The 24649-nt window shown below is 36.3% G+C and overlaps 1 protein-coding gene across 2 annotated transcripts in view; it reads right to left on the bottom strand.

Moving 5' to 3' along the window:
* The window catches only part of TJP1 (tight junction protein 1), a 313265-nt gene that overhangs the window by 268225 nt on the left and 20391 nt on the right, over window positions 1-24649 (bottom strand). For both annotated transcript variants that reach the window (XM_044665401.1, XM_044665400.1), the window contains exon 2: window positions 23747-23879. In XM_044665401.1, coding sequence (XP_044521336.1) covers window positions 23747-23879 — 133 coding nt within the window. The remainder of the gene's footprint in view (window positions 1-23746; window positions 23880-24649) is intronic.

A 24649-nucleotide genomic window follows, 5' to 3' on the forward strand; every position in this document is an offset into this window, starting at 1 on the left:
AATAGTAAAGATACAAATTAACACCAAAATAGCAGAAAGGATGAAGATGAGGAGATACCTTGGGCAATTAATAGTATTGCTAATCTGACACATTTTTCAGATGCAGGTTATTGAAATTTTGAGGGAAGAAATTTAACTGAAGTAAAACAACAACAATAATGAAGTGAAAAAAGGCCAACTCAGCCAACAGACACTTGAGTTCTTTGCCAAATAGAGATGGCATTGCAAGGTTAAGGTATGTTTTAAGTATAAACTTATTTGATTTGTGCTCAAAAAGTAGCATCAAAGTTACCTTAAGGACTTGTTTGACCAGATTCAAGGGGTTGTTGGAGCATACTCTACCAGTATTTATGAAATATAGATAAAACCAAACCAAACTAAACCCAGAAGAAGGCTTCTAATAAATGGACTGGATTATCTATAAAGCAAAATTAGAAGAAAATGCACAAAAATTAGACAGGATAAGACTATAATCTCTGCTGTTAGGAGTGTGCATGATGATAAAATCAATGATTCTTTGGAGAATCAATGCATTACAGTAATTTTTGAGAGGTGAGTTTTAATAGTGACAGAAATAAATTACAGAGATTTGGGGGGACATGTGGATTGCAAAAAAGAAGCAAAATGAGGAAGCAAAATGTATAACCTACTTAAGTTAAAATATTTATCAGTAAAAAGGAAGAAAAAAGGGATGCTATCTATAGGCTGCAGTATAATGAAATGAAATTTTTCTCAAGGAAGTTGAGGCTCTTATTTGATAATAGTGAGGAAGAAGTCAATGGAGGGGGAAAGTTGGGAGAATGTTGGACAGAGGGAATAATTGAGAGAAAAATATAGGAAGGGTTTGGAAGGGATGGGATTTTCCATATTTCTTACAGTTTTAAGTGATATGCAACAATACGGGTCAGGGAGTTAGCCTTGGTAAGGCCAAAAAAAATCATCTCTTCTTTTAAAAGGCAGAAATCGAGGGAGGGATAGATAGATTCCTGTTCAAGATAATTATTTTGTTCTAGAAATGTACTACAATATGTTATGGTTTGCCACATAATTCATTTAAATTCTTTAAAGGAGAGCACTTAATAAATGTTTGTGGAAGTAAAGTCATCAAAGGAAGAAAAAACAATAACTGACATTTATATGACACTTAAAGGCTTACAGGTACTTTATAAGCATTCTCTCATTTCAGAAAATAAGAAAGAGTTGTTAAGCAGATTGGTCTAGGATCCAGAAAAAGATTCCCAACAAGTAAAGCAAATCAGTGTCAGTACAATAGTCTGGTTTCTAGGCCAAAGGAAAAAAAATGGGCCCTCTCCTTTTGCTAGCTATAGAATTGCTGTTATTTTGTTAACCACAGTTAAAGATAAAGGTTATAAGGCAAATCCCTGGGTCAGCAAACATATTGGAAATAGGGCACTGGGGGCCTAAAGAAAGTAGTAATGGAAGAAGTAGGAAAATGGAAAGGTGAGGTCAAAGATATCTACAAACTTCACAATTCTGTTTTTGGTTTATTTCTGGTGTGAAGAGACAAACAATTGAACTGTAGGTTCCTCAGTTTTTGCCTGATCCAATTTGAGTATCTTAACAAGTAAAGCAAACATAATATAAATTTGAATTATTAATATTCATAAAAACAATAACTACAGCAATGTTCACCAGTCATGAATATTGGATTAATTCTCTATGGCATACAATTTATATCATTCCAGATTACAACCTTGGGACAACTCCTTCTGAGGTATTTGGTCAACCTCTCAGACACCAACTTTTTACCTGGAATATATCTCCTTGGCAGTAGTATCAAACTCAAATAGAAATGGGGGACAGTAATCGATACCTAAGATTCCTGGGGGCAATTTACTGACTCAGTTTTAAAATATGATATTATTATACTATATTTTATATATTAAACTGTATCTCATAATGTATTTTACTTTGTTTTGTTAAATATTTTCCAATTACATTTTAATCAGGGGGTGCCCATCAACTGAGGAATGGTTGTGGTATATATGATTATGATGAAATATTATTATAAGACAAGCAGATTGTTTTAAAAAAAAAACTTGGGAAGACTTATGAACTGATGCAAAGTTAAATGAGCAGAACCAGGAAAACACCATTCACAATTACAGCAGTATTGTAATATTGTAATAAGGATTAACTACGAAGGACTTGGCTTCTCTGATCAATACAATGATCCAAGACAATCCCAAAGGATCCAAGATGAAAAATGCTATCCACCTCCAGAGAGAGAGATCTGATGAACTCAGAATGCAGATCCAAGTATATTTTTTTCACTTTATGTTTTTTCTTTAATTGTTTGTTCTTATTTTGCTTTTGTTTTTTTGCAACATAGCTAATATGGAGATAATGTTTTGCATGATTTCACATGTATAATTGGTATCCTATTGCTTAACTTTTCAGTGGGTGAGAAAGTGTTTAGTAGAAGGGAAGGAAAGATTTTTGAACTCAAATTTTCAAAAAAATGAATGTTAAAAAAATGAAAACAAAATTAATCTGATTTGAGGGTGTATTTGACACTATTGCTCAATGGTATAAATCTTAAATAGAATTTTTGAATCAATCAATCTCTTCAGAAATACTTACCTGTAAGCCCCTGTGCTGAGTGATATATATGTGTGTGTGTGTGTGTGTGTGTGTGTGTGTGTGTGTGTGTGTATACACACACACATATATAACTTTATCTTTGCTTTCTTGAACTTAAAACAGGGATAGGGACCAGAACTGTGATTTTATTATTATTGGATATTCCCATGTGATGGATTAGCTAGTTGGTGCAGTGAATAGAATGCCAGGCATGGAGTCAGGAAGACATGAGTTCAAATCTGACCTAAGGTACTTAACTAGCTAGGTGATCCTGGGCAAATCATTTAACCTTGTTTGCCTCAGTTTCCTCATCTGTAAAATGAGCTGGGGAAGGAAATGACAAACCACTCCACTATCCTTGCCATGAAAACCCCAAATGAGGTCACAAAAAAAGCTCAACAACAACAAAGTCCCAAATGAAGAAATGCCAAGTCAAATGAAGTCAGCATTTATTAAACTCCAAATATTTAGTCCATGCTGCAATAAATGTTGAGGATACCCCAAAAAAGGAAAAAATAAAAAAATAAAAAGACCCTGTTCTCAAGCAGCTATAGTAAAATAGGGAAGAAAACATATAAACAACTATATACAAATAAGCTACGTACAGGATAAAACTGTAGCTGATCTTAGAGAAATGGCATTAACATTAAAACTTCTTTTTTAAGATCATATTTTATTTTCCCAATTATACGTAATAAAAACTTTCAACATACATTTTCCAAAATTATAAGATAAAATTGTCTCTTTTCCTCCCTCAGAGATAATAAGCAATTTGATATTATTATATAGGTTACACATGGATTGCCACACAAAACATACTTTCATATTGTCATTGTTGTAACAGAATATGCATATAAACTAAAACCTCAAAATATAAATTCAGATAAACTAAGCTGAAAAATAGTAGCTTTGATCTGCATTCCAACTCCAACAGTTCTCCCTCTGGAGGTGGATAGCTTTATCATAAGTCCTTCAGAATTGTCCTGGATTATTGTATTACTGAGAGTAGCTTAGTCTTCCACAGTTGATCGTCATACAGTATTGCTGTTACTGTATACAATGTTCTCTTGGTTCTGCTTATTTCACTCTTCATCAGTTCATGTAGGTCTTTCACGTTTTGTCTGAGAACATGAAGGCTTCTTGCAGAAGGTGAGATTTTAGGTGGCACCTAAAGGAGCCCAAGAACCCAGGAGGCAGAGATGAGGAGAGACAGAATTCCAAATGAGGGGGAGAGTTAGTGAAAATATACAGTCAGGAGATGGAGTGTCTTGCATGAGAAAGAGTAAGGAGGCCAGTATTATTGGATCACAGAGAACATGGGAGAGAGTAATATATAAGAATCCTGGAAAGGTTGGAAGAGGCTAAGTCATAAAGGACTTTAAAAACTAAAAAGGAGTTTATGTTAGATGCTGGAGGTAATAGAGAGGTAATAAAGTTTGATGAATTAGGGGAATGACACAGTAAAACCAGATCACTTTAATAGTTGAGAGGATAGACTAAAGGGAAGAAAGACAAGGAAGGGAAGATCAAACCAGAGACTATGCAATAGTCCAAGTGTGAGGTGAGGTGATAAGGGGCTTGTCCACAGTGATGGTAGCATCAAAGGAGAGAAGAGGGCATATATGAGAGATGTTGTAAATGTATAATTGACAGGGCTTGACAACTGATATAGATGTGGATAAGAGAAGGGGAGGAAGGGAACAAGCATTTATTAAGCATTTACTATGTGGTAAGAATGTGTTGATATTATTTCATTTAATTCTCACAACAGGGCTCAGGATAGAGCCTTGGAAGACACAGATGGTTGGTGCAGCTGAGGTCTAGCATAGAGTAATCAACAGTGTCAAAGTTGCAGAGAAGTCAAGGATGAGAAAAGAGAAAAGGCCATTAGGTTTGGCAATCACTAGTAACTTTAGGGAGAGCTGTTTCAGTTGACTGATGAAGTCAGAAGCCAGATTCAGAGAGTTAAAAAGAGACTGAGAGAAAAGGAAAGGTAGAAGACATTAGTTGTAAATAGCCTTCTCTAGGAACTCAGGCACAAAAAGGAGTAGATATAGGTTGGCAGGTATGGATGTATCCAGGGAGGGTTTTTGAAGATGAGGGGGACACGAACATGTTTGTAAGCAATCAAAACCCAGAGAAAGACTGAAGACTGAGAAAGGGAGCAATCTGCCAGAGAAGATGGGAATGGAATGGGATCCCTATGTAGAGGGGTTTATTTTAAGGAGAAAGTTCATTTATTCATGGAAGACAGGGATGAAGGAGGAAACAGTAGAACAAAGCATATGACTGATGTGAGATGAGGAAGAGAGAATGAGAACTCTCAGGTAATAGCCTCAAATTTTTTTAGTGAAATATTGAACAAATTTCTCAGCTAGGAGGATCAAGGGAAGGTTGAGTTCTGATGAAATGGCATTAGGGTGGGTGAAATCAACACATTCTCAACTACTTATAGTCTTAGAGAGCTGACTAGAGTACCTAAGATGTTAAGTGACTTGTCCAAAGTCACACAGTTGGTCTGTACCAGGGATGAGACAAGAACCCAGGTCTTCCCGGTTCAAAGTTAGTTCTCTACCAAGCTGGCTTTCTTACAATACAGGGGACTGAATCATATATATAATATGAAATGCTTGTGCAATATCTATGATACAACATGTCAAACTATGTTACAAAGAATATGACAAAGTTTTATAGAAGGTCCATCTTCAACTTAATAAAAATACAACCTTAAATGGGAATAGTTTATGTACATAACAGAAGTTCATAGTTTCAAATATAATCCTGTTTTTTTCTTTGTATATTGAAATGTTTGTTGATTTTATTAAGTTCATAATAGCAAAATAAAAATTTTAAAAACTGTGTGATTAACAAAGTACTTTGTTTTAAAGTTGATTTAAAAATAAGTTATTATTCATATTGTTATGTCCATTTTATAGATAAGGAGACTGAGGCTCAAAGATATTAATCAATGCCATCTGGAGGGCAGAATTACTAAGAGTACCAGAAGGGGCTCATTATAGCACTGATATACCTATAACAATAGTCTAATGTCATGGACCCCAAGAACAGTGATGCTCTAGTCTTAAGTTTTTGCTTTTGTTTTTTTCTGTTTACAATTATTTCCAACTAATTTTAAATACATTACTTCAGATGAGTGCTCTGGTTGAATACACGACAGGTATGTTATTGTTTCCTCTGTAAGTAGTAAAATAAACACCAAGTAATTTCCCTTTGAAAACAGGTATTTTGTTGTTACTATTACTCAAGGCATGTTTCTAATTACCATTTGGATTTGCAGAGCCAAAAGCCAAAGCCAAAGCCAAATAAGAACTCAACATCTGTTTTCTTAAACATCTGTTATTAAACAATGTATTATGATTCATAGGACTCTAATTAAGTTAATATTTAATATAGCTTCTTTTAAACAGAAGAAAAGCAGGACTGGGAAGGACCTGAATAAAAAAGCTGTCAACGATATTTTTTCCAAACCCTCAAATTCTACATTACTCTGTCTCATCATAAGTTTGCTCCACCCAAGATGATGCCAAGGTGAAACACTAACACAGGCATCACTGCATAGAAACCCGGAAAACTGGAGAAACAAGAATGACTACTCTATATTACTACTTGGAAAGGAACCTAAAATTAATGAGTGATAAAATGATAAATGAATTGTTTTTTCTCTTTTATGGATAGAAATAAATAGAGGTTTCTATGCAAATACTTAACACTTCTATAATACGTTTCATCTTCAAAGACATTTATAAGCCTTAACTAATTAGCTGAACTACAGCTTATGTAACAGCAGTCGTTAACTATAGTTTGGGAAAGTAAAGTTGGAAAGTTAGAGTTTGATAGCATATCCTGGGTGTACAATAGGTTCAATAATAAGCCTCTGAAATTGTTGTCTTCTTACAGGCATAAAAAGTTTAATAAGTTAATGGCATATGTATTTTTGGAAATACCAAGACAAGGCTTTTGTGGGGAAAAACCTGAGAAATACTAAGATAAGAATATCCAGAAAGTGATTTTTAGAAATGAAGTAACAAGTCATCTTTGTGATTTTTCACAACTTACATCTAAGTTATCTCTGAATTGTACTGCTGCTTCTTTTTTTTTTTTTTTTTTTTTTTTTTTTTTTGGCTAATAGCACACAAGCCCTCTATTCTTCATTTCAATTGCTATAACATCCACTCAGGCAAGTTGTTTTCTTCCTTTTTCACTTTCTCAAATCAACCCAACTGTCCTGGCTAAATAATCTACCTTTAAGTCCCTCTTCCTCCAATGTTCCTAGGAATAATTTATATTTGTTCACCTTTTCTAGCTCAATCACCTTGCCTCAATTATAAATGTGACATGAGTCATTTCTTTCCTTCATGCACTCTATATAAAGTCAAACTGGCCTTCGTATTCCTTACACACAACATTCAATCTCCCATCTATATATCTTTGCTCAACTCTAGAAAACATTCTCTCTTTGAGTCTACTGCCTAGAATCTCTAGTTTAGTCCCAAATTGAGATATCCTAAGTTTTTACTGCCTTCCTCTTAAAATTATTCAGTATTTATCTTTACATATTGTGTATATATTTACATGTAAGGTCTTTTAAGGCAAGAAATGGTCTCTTTTGGTCTTTGTAGCCCTAGTACCTAGCATTGCTTGGCACATAAGATCAAAAATGGGAGTTAGCACAGTGCCTCACACATAGTAGGCACTCAATAAATGCTCGTTTCCTTTCCTATGATTCTTAATAAATGCTTTTAGATTGAGTGACTCTAGAATGATTTGGTAAGCTCAGATTCAATGTAGGAAGTTAATCATAGCTCTAAGTCCACAGGAGGGCATTCCTGACCAACAAAGCAAGAACTAGAAATAAAATCACAAAACTTTAAATTAAGAAAATATAACAAAACGAATAACTAGGGGGAATCTCCCCACCCAACACTACTCAGTACACCAAGGAGCACTTTTTTTTTTGTTTTTTGTTTTTAATTTTAAACCCTTAACTTCTGTGTATTGATTTATAGGTGGAAGAGTGGTAAGGGTAGGCAATGGGGGTCAAGTGACTTGCCCAGGGTCACACAGCTGGGAAGTGTCTGAGGCCGGATTTGAACTTAGGACCTCCTGTCTCTAGGCCTGGCTCTCAATCCACTGAGCTACCCAGCTGCCCCCCAAGGAGCACTTTTTGATAGATTTTCTCATTACTGGGCAACTCATATTTCTAGGGGTGACTGGCTAAAGTACCTCACACAGCTATCACAGCAACCAGCAACAGTGTCATTGCTATTTCATTCTACTGCTGTGGCAGACATTCTGTACTTTGTCAAAAGCTGCCATCTGTGCTTCTGTACTCAAAAGCTCCTGATATCTATAGGAGATGGCATCTCCTGCTGTAGCTGCTTTATCCTTAAAGGGGGTGTTATCAGTCTTTTTTCTGTGAGACTGGCAAGCCAACATGCCTGGGCTAATTAACATGTTTTCAGGTCTTCAGTTAGTCAGGTTCCTGGCCAAGACTATCTTGTACATGAAAGAGGCACTGAGGAGATTGGCAAAACTTTTTAGTCCTTTTTCACCCTAAGGCAAGAAATCCCAGGATAAAATATAATTTCCTTTGATGGGTGAGCAAATTCTTTTTTCATCATACCCATGAGAGTTAGCACGAGGTGCACTGGGTGCATGCAGATTATGTCAAAGCTTTATTGAACCTCAAGAAGGTACTGAGCAACCCTAGAAGACACAGAGGAATTGGTTACCTTTGCTCTAAATTCTTGCTGCTATGGCTCCTTCTCTTTCCCTTTATATGAACAAACCCCAAAGCCCATCATCTCTTTAAGCTCTTGTTTCTATGCATTTTTTTCTGTGCTCATCATAGCCCTCTAGCACAGCAGTGACTTTTTGGAACTTGTATTCTGGAATATTTGTATATTTGGAACTTTGAATTTGTGCTTAGCATCATGTCACTGATCATGACAAGGAACTTTATCTAGAGGTGTGATATGAGAACCACAGACCATAGAAAATATACCTTCTACACAGAGCTGCTACCTGGACTGATTCCTGCATGCCCTCAATAGTCTGTGACATCTGTAATGCTGTCACATCTATGAATATCTAGAATAGTCTCTTCCTGCCCACCTAGTTAAAGTAATTCCTGTTATTCTAAAGTATGGACCACGATAGAGTATATGGGCAAGGGACTGGAACCACTACGGGCGAGGGGTTTAGGATGAAGGATAGTTATAAGAAAGTAAGCCAGGTCCAGAAGGCAGCAATCAAATAATGGGTTTACAACTAAGTAAGTAGGTCAGGGTTGAGATACATAAAGGTACTTCCAAAAAAGATCAATAGTCAGAGCTAAGTCAGGTACTAAGGTAAGACTTTTTGAAAAATTCATACTTCCTGTCTTAGTAACAACTTTAATCAGAAGGTGAAGGGTTAGGCAAACAGGGTTAAGTGACTTGCCCAGGGTCACAAAGCTAGAAACTTTCTGATGCCAGGTTCTTCTGACTCCAGGTCTGGCTCTCTATCCACTTGTGCCATCTAGCTGTCCCTAAGATAAAACTTGAAGGATCATGAAGGTTGGGAAGATAAACAATTGATCCAGAATCTGGGTTAAAACAAACAAACAAACAAAAAAAGGATGAGAGACAAGTACAGTAGTAAGAAGCCTGGGCAACCAAGATGCAGGAATCTAGCCCAGCAGCCTGAGCTATAAATATGTCATACCATTAGCAGGTAAGATTTTTATAATCAAGGTAATCCTTTACCTTAGCCAGTAGATTTTATATGCTTATTATGAGGACATAAGCCATTCCCCAGCTCATAACAAATCTAGGAGCAACAGCCCCAAACTAGTGGGAGTAGCGGAATAGTGTGAGGACAGCAAAGGGCAATTTCTGAACAGGTAAAACCTGACTGATAAATCTTAACGACTCAGTTCAGGTCTCCAATTTCATGCTCAAAATGAAAAAATTTCAATATTCCAAAATAACTTCGTGAAATTTTCCCAGAGTCACTATAGGAAACTTTATGATTATAAATAGAAGAGTCACTGGCTTCTTCTCCCTTCAGTGTATCCGTCATATTGTGCTATTGTGTCTACTTAGATTTCGAGCCTTTTTGGATAAGAAACGTATGCCAAAAATATACCTTGACACAGAAGAATTTGTGAGATTCTCCAAAAGTAGGTCAACAGACCATCAGATGCCTACATATATTTAAACACAGAAAAATATGAAAACAATGGAGACATTTTGAACAACTAAATTGACCATAGACAGAATACATGACATAGACAAATATGGAAAAGGATGTAGATATATCTTCTGTTTGAAAAATATATGCATATAATAATAAATGAATTATAATATAACAAACATGTATTTTTCAAACAGACTGGAGAATGTTTCTATATACATATATACATATTTGTATGTATATGTATACATATAAACACATTTATATGACCTATATTTTATAAACTAGCTTGAGTATTGATTGCATTAAATATTTATTAAAAGAACTTTCAAACTGTGGCTCAATAATATGATGCCAAAATATTAGCTGCTTAAGACTGTGAAACAAAATTCTTCCTTGAAATAAGTGAATGAAAACATGGAAACAATCAACATTTTGCAAGCAATCATTATAGACTAGAGGCAATGTTAAGCAAACACTAATCTGAATCAGGAAGCTCAGGTTTAAGTCCTTACTTAAAAACTTACTAGCTTCAGTCAGAGGTATCAAATGCAAGGCTAAGTGTGGGCCAAGCCAGACAAAGATATAATTGGGAAATATTTAACAAAATAAATATAAATACAATAAAACATAGACAATGTTTCCGTGCAGTTTTCTAAATCAATTTGTGGCCTATGTTTTTTGTTTGTTTGTTTGTTTGTAAAAACCCTCACCTTCTGTCTTGGAGTCAATACTGTGTATTCATGTTGTTAGCAAATATGGAAATGAAAAGTAAAAGAAATTTGAGATACTATTTTATAGTCATGATACTGAAAAATTAAAATTTATAAAAATTAAATGTTGGCAGGGTTTTGAGGAAATAGGAACAATGTACATACTAGCCACTTAATAAATGTTTATTTAACCAAATTCAATAAAATGAGAATTTTGAAAATAAAAAGTAGTTTTGGTGGGCATGGAGAAAAAGATTGTTTTCACCTTTGAGATCTCTATCTTCTGTGCCCTATCAGGAAAGATGAAAATATAATTTTATGATACTTAATTGTATGAACTAAATAATATGAGGTTTTACTTTTGAGATATTCATCTACTATCTAACTTAAACCTTAGGTTTCTAGGAACACTAGAAAATTTGATACTAACTTTTGTCACAAGTATGAAGAAAACAAAAAACCCCAATATCTAAACAACTGCCAATAAATGAAAACAACATATAATACCTGATTGAACATTAAATGTTAAAGATTTGTTGCCCTTTCACTATTTTATTTTTAACAATTATTCACTTAGTACCAGATGCACTAGTAATTAATTTAGGTAATTTAGGTAACTAAGGCAGCAAATGATTCAATAGATAGAGTGTTGAATCTGAAGTCAGAAGACTCTAATCCTGAGTTCAAATCCATCTTCTGATAGCTGTGAGACCCTAGGCAAGTCACTGTTTATCTCAGTTACTCAACTGTAAAATGAGCTGGAAATGGCAAACTACTGCAGTATCTTTGCCAAGAAAACCCCAAATGGGCTATGAAGTCAGATATGACTAAAACAACAACAATAATTTAGATAACTACTAATAATTAATAAATAATAAGACCATAAATTGTGACAATTTCATATCACAAATGCTATTTAATGTGCATCCTACACTTGTACCTGAAGGCTTATATTCAAAGGAATTGACATTTGAAAGATTGAGCTTTAAGTATTATGTTTCTGAAAGGTCAGTCATGCAATAATGTAATGTCTGACAGTAATGTAGTGGAAAACTAAATCATGGGCAAAGATATGGGCATTAGTTTTCAAGATATCTAAGAGATTTAAGGTTTGCAACTGTCCAAAGTCTTCCTAGGCCTTCTCATTTGACAGGATTAATTCAAGTGAATTGAAGGAGTCATTTTAAAAAATGTAACCCCTGATAGATAAAGATTGAATAAAAATGCTAAGAAAATAAGATAAAACCAATCTTTTACACTGTTCTATTTAAATAAGAAATTGGTATGTTAGACAACTAGTTCAAATGCAAATCCCATTAAAATCTTACCCAAGTCTTCATAAGACAATGATTAATATATCATAAAATGTTTATTAGACAACTACTCAAATGAGGTACTATATAAAACAAGTTGGTCTCTAAGAACTATCATTATAAGATAATATTAAAATGAACAAATAAAATACTCAGGTGAGAAAGATGTCTATCTTAGTAGAAATACTCTCTTTTCAGTAAATCATAAGTAATGTCCCTATAATACCAAGAAAATGAAATCTTAAAAATAGAAATATTTCCTAATAAGGCTCTTAAAAACACTAGGCCAACCTATTCAAGCCTAGTCTTAATTTGATCAACTTAATCCTAATATACCCAGAAAAGGAAAAAATTTGCTAAGCAAACATTCTACTATAATAATAATCTAGACTGTGGTCTAAAGACTAGACTGTAGCCCTTTTCAAAAAAAAATTTTTTTTACTTCCAAGTTTTGCACAAATTCTTTTATTATATCACATTACTAGAATTTTCAGAGGAGAAAAAGTATATGAATCATTAAAAATGACAATTTTATTATTTTAAAATATATTTTGTTTTCAGTCTAGACAAAGCATCACTGTTTCATTTCATATATGTGTGTATGCATACGTACACACATAACAAAATGAAATATTTGCTTTTCTGTGGAAAACAAAGGCAAAACATTTTCAAGAAAAACATATGAAGTTGTAAGTCTATAATAAAATGATAGGTAAAAGGAAATTTTTTTTTAAACTTTTACCTTCTGTTTTAGAATCAATACTTGTATATTGGTTCTAAGGCAGAAGAACAGTAAGGGCTAGGCAAACAAGCTTATGTGGCTTTTCTAGTCACACAGCTAGGAAGTGTCTGAGGCCAGATTTGAACCCAGGACTTCCTGTCTCTGGGCATGGCCCTCAAATCTACTGAGCCACCTAGCTGGCCATGTGAAATAAAATTGGTTGTATAAATAAATTAGAGTAATTCCAAGTAACTAATTAAAAGATAAAAGTGAACTAACTATTCTAAAAATTAGCTTAAGTGTAGGTTTTTGTTTTGTTTTTCTTTATTTATACTAACTTCTAATAAAGTACGTTTCTGTTGTATCACTGTGACACAGACATGATTCTGTTTCTAAAGGTTATACCAGAGGAGAATAAGTCTTGGTGCATCCTACCAATGTTGGAAAGGCTTCATGTGTAAGCCCAGTGCCTGAGCATGTGCTAACTGTTCAAGGACTGACCAAGCTCAATGAGAGGCTCGTTTCCAGAAGGCCAGTCATCATCTCATTTTGACTCTAGCAACTCATGCAGTTCATGTATTAAAGTATGGAGGGATGAAGGCCTGAATCTATATCTGTGGAGAGAAAGTTCATACTGATGTGATTGTGGATCCCTTTTTTTTTTTTTTTTTGTGGATCTTTTTTGATGTGTCAAAGTTCCTGTAATTAAGCAACTGAATCTACAGAATTTTGATTCATTGTAGTATGTTTTAAGACAAAGGATAATAAAAACTCATGAGTAAAAGCTTTATGCTGGTACACAGAACCACCTTGTATTGTAATTATGAACATTAAAACTCTTTGCTTTCAAAACAAAAGATCTACAGCTAAACTGAATATTAAAGATGTATACCCAGTTTAAAACAAAAAAAGCACTGAACATAGTTTTCAACGAAGCTACTAAAAACATTGGATTAAAAACCACAAAAAAAGCCTGTCCTCATTCTGACAGCACATAAATCTTTCATCAAGGGCAGAATGACTTTGATTTTCACCATGAACAACAATATAATAACATAAAAAGCACTTTTATCTCTCTCCAACTAGTGACCTTCATGTATTCCTGAAGCTCTCTGAATATGAATCACCCTCATGTATGTTCAGGGTAGCCCAAGGTTTCCCGCATTCCCAAGCTTTACAGTTCTAAGATATGTTCTATTTTTAATTAGGAAAGGTTCTCCTACCCACATTTCAAGGACAGATATGGTCACTATGCATTTTTTGTAGAATGGTAACTAGAGAGGAAGAATGGATCTTTTGTGGGGAGTGGGCAGAATGGTGGGCCGATAAAAACATTTAGGTAGAAAGAGAATATTTTTTTCCTGCCTTTTAACAACTCATCATATGCTAGAATTATATGCCCCCATGTGGCCATTTGAATTGCTTGTGCAGTTGGGCTTACCCAGGCTGAAACATAAGGGAGATGACTGAAAAATGAAATATAATTTTTAAATGCCTACTCTATGCTGCTTATTAAACAAATAGATGAGAACTTTCTAAGAGTGAGGGGATTTCTCTTCCATAGTTTCAAAGTCTTAAATACTATGACCATACAGCAGAAGATAACTATTGGGAAAAAAGGCACAAATCATTGGCTTTAGAAAACACAGAATGCTCAAATCCCAATTTTTTTCCACTTTGTACAACCCAATCATATAAATACCTAGCAGAAATGTTAATTTCATATACGATAGGCATCTCTTCTCCTTAAGGGAAACACCTGGAAAAAATGTGCTTAATTTCACTACTTCCACTTCTCTCACTCTGGCTTTTAGTGCTATTACTCAGTCAAAACCACTGTCTCTAAAGTTACCAGATCTCTTAATTGTACAATTTAGTGATTTTTTTTCTTATTTCTAAACCTTCTTGCCCCATTTGCTACATTTAACACTTGACCATCTTTTTCTCCTAGATACTCTTTTCTCTCTGGGATTTTTTTGTGATACTACCCTTAACTGGTTTTGCCCCTTTCCTATCCAAACAGTCCTTTTCAATCTCCTTTGCTGGCTCATCACCCACAAGGTAACTTCTAATTCTGGATTCTGCTTAGGCTTTATAGTCTTCTCTCTCTCTGTCTCTGTCTCCATTTCTCTCACTAAATATCATATCCCATGGGTTTAACATATATACTGATAACTATAATTTACATATCTAGCCCTAGTCTCTTCCATGGACTTCAATCTCAGATCAATTGCCTACTAAACATTTAAAAGTGAATGTCCTAGAGACATTTTAAACACAATATATCTCACTATCTTTCCCCCCAAATCTCTTTCTGTCAGTGGTATCACCATCTTTCCAGTGACTGAGGTCCATAATCTTGGTATTACCCTGTATTCCCCTCTCATCCCTTCTTGCCATTTCTACCCAAACATAAGCAAATCTTATCTCTCCAATCTCAGCTACCATCTTAGTTCAGGTCCTCAGTCACCTCCCATTCAGATTATCATCTGCTTCTATCCATCCTCCACATCACTTCCAAAGTAATGTTCCTTGAATGTAGATCTAATCTTGTAATTCCCATGGTCAAATAATATACTAGTGCCTTCCTATTGCTTCTAAAGTAAAATACGAAAACTGTTTAGTTTCCAAATCCCTTTACAATATGGTCTCAACCTACTTTTTCAGACTCATTAGATGATATCGTTCCTTCAACATTCTGTGATCGAGCCAATCTTTGGTCCTCAATCCATCTTCATTCTCTGTATCTTTGTACTGGTTGTCCCCCATATCTTAAAACCACTTTTTCCTCACCTCAATCTTCTCTAGGAATTTTCTAGATTTTTGATCCCAGGAAAATGTATATACCAAAGACTCTGTTCATTTTCTATTGAGAATGAGAATGCTTGAGAATATGGTAGAAAACTGGAAAAAAATTATTTTTCTCTTCAAGTATTATTCATATTTCAACTAGGTGGAAAATTCTGGGGGGAAAGCTCAATTTTTCACCTTGACTGTGTAAATTGTGTTCTAGCCTCTTCTGTTTTCCTATGAGAATAATCACAAACCATTCAACTCTGAGTTCCCAAATGGGTTCTTCTTTACTGTGTACAAAATTCTCTCTTACAAGATTTGGAGAAGTTCTGTAGCTGGATGAAAATGCACCTGGTCATATGACTGATGTTTCTCAAGGTGCTAGGCTCATTCTACAGTTTGTTCCTTAATTTTATTACATTTAGGAAATTCTTTTGAGCAACTTCCCAAAAGACAGTAGTTAGTCTCTCTTGTATTTTGCATATAATCTAATGATACTTAAATTCCTTCTCTACCGTCTGTCTTGTAATTCATCATCTTTGTTTTTCTTTTCAGGCCTTTTTCTAGTTGAGTTATTCTTTGATTTTATTTTGCCACATGTCCTTCTACTTCTGTTAATTTGTTTTCCCTTCTGATAATTTTATTTCCAATTGGTTCCATGAGAGTGAGTATGGCATGAGGACCAGCTTTAGAGTCAGAAAGGTCTGACACGAAGTCCTGCCTCTAATGTTCTATCCCGCAGCTTGACATTATTCCTAATCTGACGAATACAATGAGTAGGATACAATACAATGAAACTTCGAAAGAGTTGCCTTAGAAACAGACTCACAGATGAGTATTTCCTTTCCTTTGGCCCCCTCTTTAAAAAGTTTGCCCATCACTGGTCTAGACTTAAGAAAATGATGGAGAAAAATTTATAAATGCTAGTTGACAGATTGATTTATTGGATACTTAGATGACCTTTTTGGTATATTATGTGTGCTTGACTGAGGACCCCCACCAAACATTCCAAGGAAACACAGGCATGCCTTTCCTTAAGACTCAGTTACAAAGCCATACCAAACAAAAAAGAGGAATTTGGAGCCAAGTATACTAAGTTTCTTGGACCTTAGTTTCATTCACATATACTCTCTCACAAATTAGGCTGTAAAGTTCATTAAAGTTGAGTCAGCTTTAATAGTCATAGTAGCAAAATTTTGCAACGCTGTTGTTCAGTCACGTCTGACTTTTCATGACCCATTTGAAAGGGTTTTCTTGGCAAAGATATTGGAGTAGTTTGCCCTCTCCTTTTCCAGGTCATTTTACAGATTTGGAAACTGAGGCAAACGGGGTTAAGTAATTTGCCCAGGGTCACACAACTAGTAAGTGTCTGAAGCCAGATTTGAAAACAGGAAGATGAGTCTTCCTGATTCCAAACCCAGTGCTATATAGACTTATTATCTTCATATTGCAATGTTGACTTATTATTTTAAATACTTTCTTTCTTCTGACCCAGGTTCAGATGGAGGTTCCCAAGTGGGTTCCTGAGTATGTCCCTTTACAATGCCAACTTCATATTTTTCATTTAATCTTCAGTTTTATTTTTTTCAGTTTAAACTCACAATCAAAACAATAAGCATTTGAGATTTAAAAGTAAAATATTTAAATGAAAACAAAGAATATCAGTGTATAAATTCCATTTCCATGACAATTCCAGTCAGAAGATACAAAAGCCATTTGCTTAATTAAGGCAGGATATGGTACCATCATCTTAAATTATAATACGAGTCATAATCAGAAGTAGACATTTAAAAATATATATATAGTTTGTAAAGTTTTGATGTGAAAGGAAATTTCTGAGAATTTCATTATTCTTTTGATATGTTATAACCTTAAAGAGAAAGAATATTCTCTTTTTGCCAGGAATGTCACACTCTTTAGCCAAATGTGCAGCTTCTGGAGTAATAAATACAGAATACTGAGGGAGAAATTGACACTCGTTTAGGCAGATATGAACTGAATTCACTCTAGCCAAGCAAGGAGATTTTATAGAGTTCACATTCATTACATTCCTCCTGGTACAATACTATAGAAGCATATATTACGGAAGGGTTAAGATATCCACTGAGTTTCAACATGGAGCGACTCTAACATCCAAACTACAAATAAAAATAAATATTACCCTAATCGATGCTCCAAAAAAACTTTTGCTTGAGTCTTTGTTCTCAATTTACTATGATTAAAATATGATAATAATACTAACTCTAGAGTAAAATTAGTCTGCTGACAATTCATATACATTTCATGATATATCTTCTCACCTTAAAAATGAAAGGTCTGTTGAAGGACAATAGTTGTCATTTATATATTGCTTTAAGGTTCAGGGTGCTTTACATCCTAGTTCATTTGTCCTTCAGAAAAACCTCAAAGTATCTGAAAGAGGTAGAAGGTGTCAAAGGTGGGGAAGATCCAAGATTTATGTGTTTACTTTCCCACTGATACAAATTCAATAAGAATAAACCAACACACATATTGAAGGTGTCCTTGATGAAGGTCTGAGAAGGAAAGAAGTAGAATCCCCAAATGATATTCTACAACAAACCACGTCTCTGCAGACACACAACTGAAAAGTGTAAAGAATATGAGATCCTGCTATTTTCATTTTTTGTTGACTACAAAAAGCATTTAATCTAGAAGAACAAAATTCTGTCTTCCAACATGGTATTTCAAATGGTATTTGAAAATCTAAGATGTCTTGAAAGATGCAACAAATGAGAGAACTTTACTCAATGCTTCTCTGATGACTAATATTAAATGAAACACAGAGGAAGATGTATGCTCCTTGATGTCATAGAGGATGCCCAGCCCATAGCTCAAATTGAAGAGGAATTCTCTACAGATGATAAGGACAAGAATGTTCATGTGGAGCCAGGAATCAAAAGTATGGAGGATGAGCTGGAGAGATCATCTTTGGGAAATTAAACAGTTCTTTTAATAACCTCAAGTTTCTCCCTAAAACTTGGAACAGACTAGGCCCATTTTTAACACCAATATTCTACTGGTGATAATATATGGCTGCAAGTCATGGAAAACTACAGTCTTCAGAGAAATGAAATTGAGAGTCACCTATGGAGCAGGGGAGAGGTTCATGGGTATGAAGAAGGTGTAACACATTATGAGGGAGGAATTTTGAAGAAGCAGCAGCTTAATTGACGTCACCAGAAAAATGTATTCCAGGGAGCTGGGCCACTCATGAACGAGGATGAACAAACTTCGAGCTCCCCTCACATCTGCACACCTATAGAAAGCACAGAAAGTGCAGAGGAAGATTGTTCCCCATGACATTCCCTTTTCTTGGAAGAGGAATGAGGGGAATGTCGGCACTGGCCCAGGTGGTGCCTTTGGAAGGCCTAGAGTTTGGAAGCCAATGGGCAAGGATGTTGTGTCCTTTGTAAAATCTAATCTCTGGGAAGTACAACAGTCAGTCAATAAACATTTATTAAGTGCTGACTATATGCCAAATACTGTGTGCTAAGCCACAGGGAAACAAGTAGGAGTGTGGTGGAGCTAACTCAAACCAGCTCAAAGAACCAATTGTTAAATTTTCAGTGTGAGCATTTATACCTCAGAAATTGGCAAAGCTACAAATTAGGGTTTGATTTATTCTTTTAGTTGACTAGATTTAAGAAAGTGATAGAGAAAATGGTGATGAAGCAGATTAAACTTAAAATCATGTCAGGAGTACATTTTTCTTTTGTGGAAAGCTGGTTGTTAAACATTTTTCCGCATATCCTTGGATACAAAGAAAGGCAAATGATCATCTCTGCCTTCAAGAAGCCCTCTTTCCTGTCATGGTTTAAAAAGATCAGCAGTCTAGGGATGAAAGGGACTTCAGGCATCACCTAAATCACCTATCCCTTCATTTTACAGAGGAAGAAATTGGGGCTTCTAGGAAGTAAAGTGATTTGCCCAGGGTCACACAACAAATATCAGAGGAAGAGTTTTCACTTCAGTCTTCTGCCACCAAAATAACATTAGCCATGCTGAATTGGTTAGACTTCTATCCCCAGCTCCCAGCATCTTAATCCAGATTCTCTCTTCCCTTTGCTCTTAAGGCAGAGGTGTCAAACTGCCAGATTAAAATGTAATGGGAAATGCCTAATGAAATAAATAAAAATACAATATAACAGTGTTAATTTGTGGTTTTCTAAGTCAATATGCAAGGATCTGTTTCAATTTGAGTTCAATATCACTGCCTTGCATCCTTTAAATGCATAATTATATTTGATATTTGATATTTATTGTTTAATAATATTACAATTCACTCTTCCATTTGTGTGACAGGTTGGTGGTGGAGTAGACAGAGTAGTGGACTTGGAGTCAAAAGGACCTGAGTTTGAATTCTCATTCAGACACTTACTAGCAACTTACTTATCCACTCAGTCTCAATTTCCTTATTTGTAACATTAAGATCATCTTAACAGCTCAAGAAAAGCTGAGTGGCTCAGGGGTTTGGGAGCCAGGCATACGGATGGGAAGTCCTGGGTTCAAATCTGACCTCAGACACTTCCCAGCTGTGAGATCCTGGTCAAGTCACTTAACCCCCATTGCTTAGTCCTTATTGCTCTTCTGCCTTGGAACCAATACACAGTATTGAGTCTAAGATAGAAAGTAATGCTTTAAAAAAAGAGAGATACTAGTAGCTCTTGTAATAGTTACCACAACATATATTGCCTTTTGCAAACTTTGAAATGCTATATAAATTATGATTATTATCTTGTGACTTCCTTGACTACATGGAGGGAGAAGTGAAAAGAACATTGGTTTGGAAGTTAGCAGACCTGAGTTTGAATCCCCTGTTCCAGCACTTACTGCCTGTGAGACTTTGGGAAAACCAATTAGTCTCTCTAGACCCCAGTTTCCTCTTCCAAGAAAAGGAGTTGGACTAGATGATGTCTAAACTTCCTTCTAGTTCCAAATCTATGAACCTCTGAACATCCTTGCACCTTCAATATTATTTATACCTGGGATAAAGAGTTTCTGATAAAGAAGTTTGTTGTCAGAACATAGAAAATTCTTAAAGGAGGAAGGAAGTGAGAGGGAGCAAGTGTAAACCAGGAGAAAATAGTATGTCCCCGCCATTATTGTCATCATTCTGAGTCAAGGAGTCAGGCATCATGATGTGATGAGGAGAAGGTCAGCCTGCAAGTCAGAGGACTTGTCCTGGTTCCTAAGCTGTGGGGCTGGCAAGCAAGTCCCTTCATAGGGCCTCAGTTTCCTTTTCTATAAAATAGGGATGCTGGACTAGGGCCCTTTCAGATCGAACAATCCATGGCTCTATTGGCTCGAGATTATGCAGTGGACAGCGCTGAGCCTGGAGTCAGAAAGATCTGAGTTCAAATCTAGTCTTAGATACTCTACCTATCTGATTCTGGGCAAGTCATTTAACCTCCATCTGCCTCAGTTTCCTCCACTGTACAATAAAGTTCATAACAGCCCCTAGATCACAGAGCTGTTATGTTACTAGCACAGTGCCAGGAATATATACTACATGCTTATTCCCTTCAGTGAGCCCATCCGCTGGCCCCAGACTTAGGAGGAATTGGATGTGGCCAGACCTCTATCCACTCAATGATAGTACATACAGGAAGAAACCAACTTACATGTGAGACTGGCTAAGGCAGCCCCTGCAGGTGAATGACCCGGTAGCCATGGAAACCCACGTTCCATTCCAGGAACCCCTGCTCAGAACTTCCCGGCCCAGGAGGGTCTCTCAGAGCGGAGTGAGGCGAGCACCAAAGAGAGAATTCTCACGGCCTTCCCACATTCTCTGTTACTAGGGCTAATGACAGAGAGTGGTCAGGCTCTGCCGGTCCCCAGCTGGTCCCCGGCTCACCCCTCCCGCCCCCCTAAAACAATGACTCGTGCCCTCTATTCCTGTGACAAGCGGACATCTAAGACACTGTCAGGGGAGGAACATCCCAGGTCAGAGCGCCATCACACAGCTGGAGCATCAAAGGGGAGATCTGAACCCAGACCTTCCTGCCCCCCATGCCAAGACCAGGCAGCTTCTAGAGCCGGGACAAAGCAGCCCACAGAACCCAGTCTGAGTGATTCTGTAGAGTTAGACTCTGTTATGTTTCTCTCTCTCTCTCTCTCTCTCACACACACACACACACACACACACACACACACACACACACACACACACACACACACACACACACACACGGCTAAGGGAAGGAGAGGGAGAGAGCAGAGGGGCCCAGAGGAGAGCCTGCGGCTCTCACTGCTGCTGCGGACACTGACAACTTCATTCGCACTCTGTGCTTGCACGAGGGATGGGAGGCGCTCAGAAGCTTTGTGCTGATCCATCGCCAGCCAAAGGGGGCAGAGACGAAGGGAGGCCTGCTCATAAGGCCGCTATAAGGGAAGCAGGTGGGCCCAGTTCCTATGGTTGATGGAATAAAGTAAAGGAGGTGAACAAGAAGATGCTCAGGGCTGAGAAGCATTGCTGGGATGTTACCCTGATTCCAGGGCCGGCTCCTCTAACTCCTGGAGCCCCAGAACTCTCTTGATCCATAATCCTCTCCCTACCCCAACTACTTTCTTCACTATAGAAGTCCATTCATACACTTTACTAGCGCCTAAGGTCAGACCTTACCCTGCTTGAACCTCTTACTCAAACCACAGATCCACACCAAGGTCATAGAGCTGGGAAGTAACCTTTTACACTCATTGCTTGGTGGTATTCTCAAGTTGGAACTCAAAATACATTTTAAAAAATATTTTATTGATTTTTTTTTCTTTATACTTCTCTGCCTTCCCACTGACTCTTTCAATACTTTACCCTTCTAGAGAATACTCTCTCTGGTAAGAAATAAGTTGAGTCAAGCAAAATATAAATCAACCTCTTGGCTATGTCTAAAAATGTCTATTTCATTACCTACTTATTATCCATTGTCTTTCTGTTAAGAGGTGGTGGACAATCACTAGACATCACCATCAGATCTCAAAAGACATGACAAAAGTTCTAAAGTCTTTAAATGTTGACTCATTTCACATTATAACATTTTCAAAAGAATCACTGTGGTTAGGAATAGAACACTATTCCCAAGTTACTTTATAAATTAAACAATTTTGGGGACTAGCCTGAGGACTTAACCATGATATGGAACATTTAGTTTTTTGTTTTTACTTTTTTACAATATATATTTATTTCATTAAACACTTCTCAATTCCATGTAAAATAACTTTTAACATTCATTTAAAAAGTTTTTGAGTTCCAAATTCTCTCCCTCCCCCTGTATTTTGAGAAGGCAAGCAATTTTATGCCAATTATACATGTGAAGTCATGCAGAACATATTTCCCTATTAGCCACAACATTTGATTTTTAAGGCAAATGATTTCCACTTTGTAAACAATTGATTTATAAGCCCATTTCTGGAAAACAACCCATCTATAAGTTGTATATTGTCTATATCTTCCTTACAAATATAAGATGTCTCAGAACTCTAAAGTCCACTAAACAAGTAAAGACATTTTCTAGTAAACAAAATATCCTCATGGCCTAAAAGAATTAATATGCCTCCAAAAAAGGAGAAATTTACACCATTTTTTCCTAATAGCTTCAGGTTCAACATGCATTAATTGGTTAAATAGAATTAAAAATCAATATTTCTAATTTTTAAAAATTCATGACCTCTAATATTTATCACATTATTTCAAATATAATCAAGATGTTATCCAGAATAATCTAGGAATGGATTGGGCTGAGAAGGTTACTATATACCAGTGATGGCAAACGTTTAGAGACCATATACCATGTCCCCCCAGAGATCATGTGCTGTGGCCTCCTCTCACCCCCACTGAGTTCTGGGCACACTCCTTACCCCCCTTACTCCACACAGGGGAGGGTGAACCCACATTGGGCTGTTGGGCAGAAGGGCAGGGGATATGAAAAAATGTCATCAGGTATGGTAGAGAGGGGGAGTGGAACAGCTCTGCCTGAGTCCCTCTGCCTTTCTAGTAACAAACTTGGGAAGGGCGGGGCAAGGGGGCCATGTGCCCACAGAGAGCATGCTACATGCCATCTTTGGCACCTGTGCCATAGGTTTGCCATTACTGCTAGATGCCAAACATGAATGAACAATTTTCCAAACACAATATAGCATATTACCATTTACATTCAAATGATATTGAATATAATCATACATTTCTTCTGGATCTTTAAGTGCCTTCGTCATCATTATGAACCATAAAAATTATAATAATACTGTAGGTCAGTCAGTTGAAAAGACAGGTTTCTAGGTGAGGGAGATTTTGCTGAAAAGTATTCTATGTTACACTCTATATATCACTGTAAATTTCTATAGAAATGGAATGTTGAACAAATGAGAAAAAATGCACTGAAAAATCTACTTACAGTAAATTCACAGAAATCAATGCTATCAAGGCTTTTGCTTCTGTGTATCCTTCCTTTTATTCGTCTTAAAGAAGGCTTTCCTTGGCTAACACTAGAAGTAGCACCATTAGGATTTTCAGAAGATGGAGTTACCCTGCAAAAAAACAAAGGCAAATATACATTTCAATAATTTTTATTATATATATATATATATATAGTTCCTTGTTCTCTCCCCCCAAATAAATTTTTTTAACCCTTAACTTCTGTGTGTTGGCTCCTTGGTGGAAGAGTGGTAAGGGTGGGCAATGGGGGTCAAGTGACGTGCCCAGGGTCACATAGTTGGGAAGTGTCTGAGACCAGATTTGAACTTAGGACCTCCTGTCTCTAGGCCTGACTCTCAATCCACTGAGCTACCCAGCTGCCCCCCTCCCAAAAAATTTAAGAAACATCATTTTATCTTTTTATCCCATCAGCCAAAGTTATCAGTAGTGTTTCTTTTAATATAATCTTTATCTGGAGTTACTATTTTCAAAGATTTCATAATAATTGATCAAATATTAAATCCAACAGACATTTATTCAATACCTACCATGTATAAGACACAACCCCAACCCTCAAGAAACTTACAATCTAATAGGGAAGGAGATTTGGTATATACATAGAAGATTTCCCCCTTTTTACCAAAGCATCCCTGCTTACAACTACCACCACTCAAAAGGGAGAGATAGGAGGTAGCATGAATCAATAATATCAAATAACTCTTACCACCAATTTCTCTCAGATCCAAGAACCCTAGGAATAGTAGTACTTGCCAGATCCCTATCCCTGATTCCAACTCAGTCCTTGAAGCCTTTATTAAGGACACCTATTACTGTGAAGAAGGGGCACACCATCATCAAATCCAACTATGACTAATCATCAGGT

This window comes from Gracilinanus agilis, chromosome 2, assembly GCF_016433145.1.
Source record: "Gracilinanus agilis isolate LMUSP501 chromosome 2, AgileGrace, whole genome shotgun sequence".
Taxonomy (NCBI): domain Eukaryota; kingdom Metazoa; phylum Chordata; class Mammalia; order Didelphimorphia; family Didelphidae; genus Gracilinanus; species Gracilinanus agilis.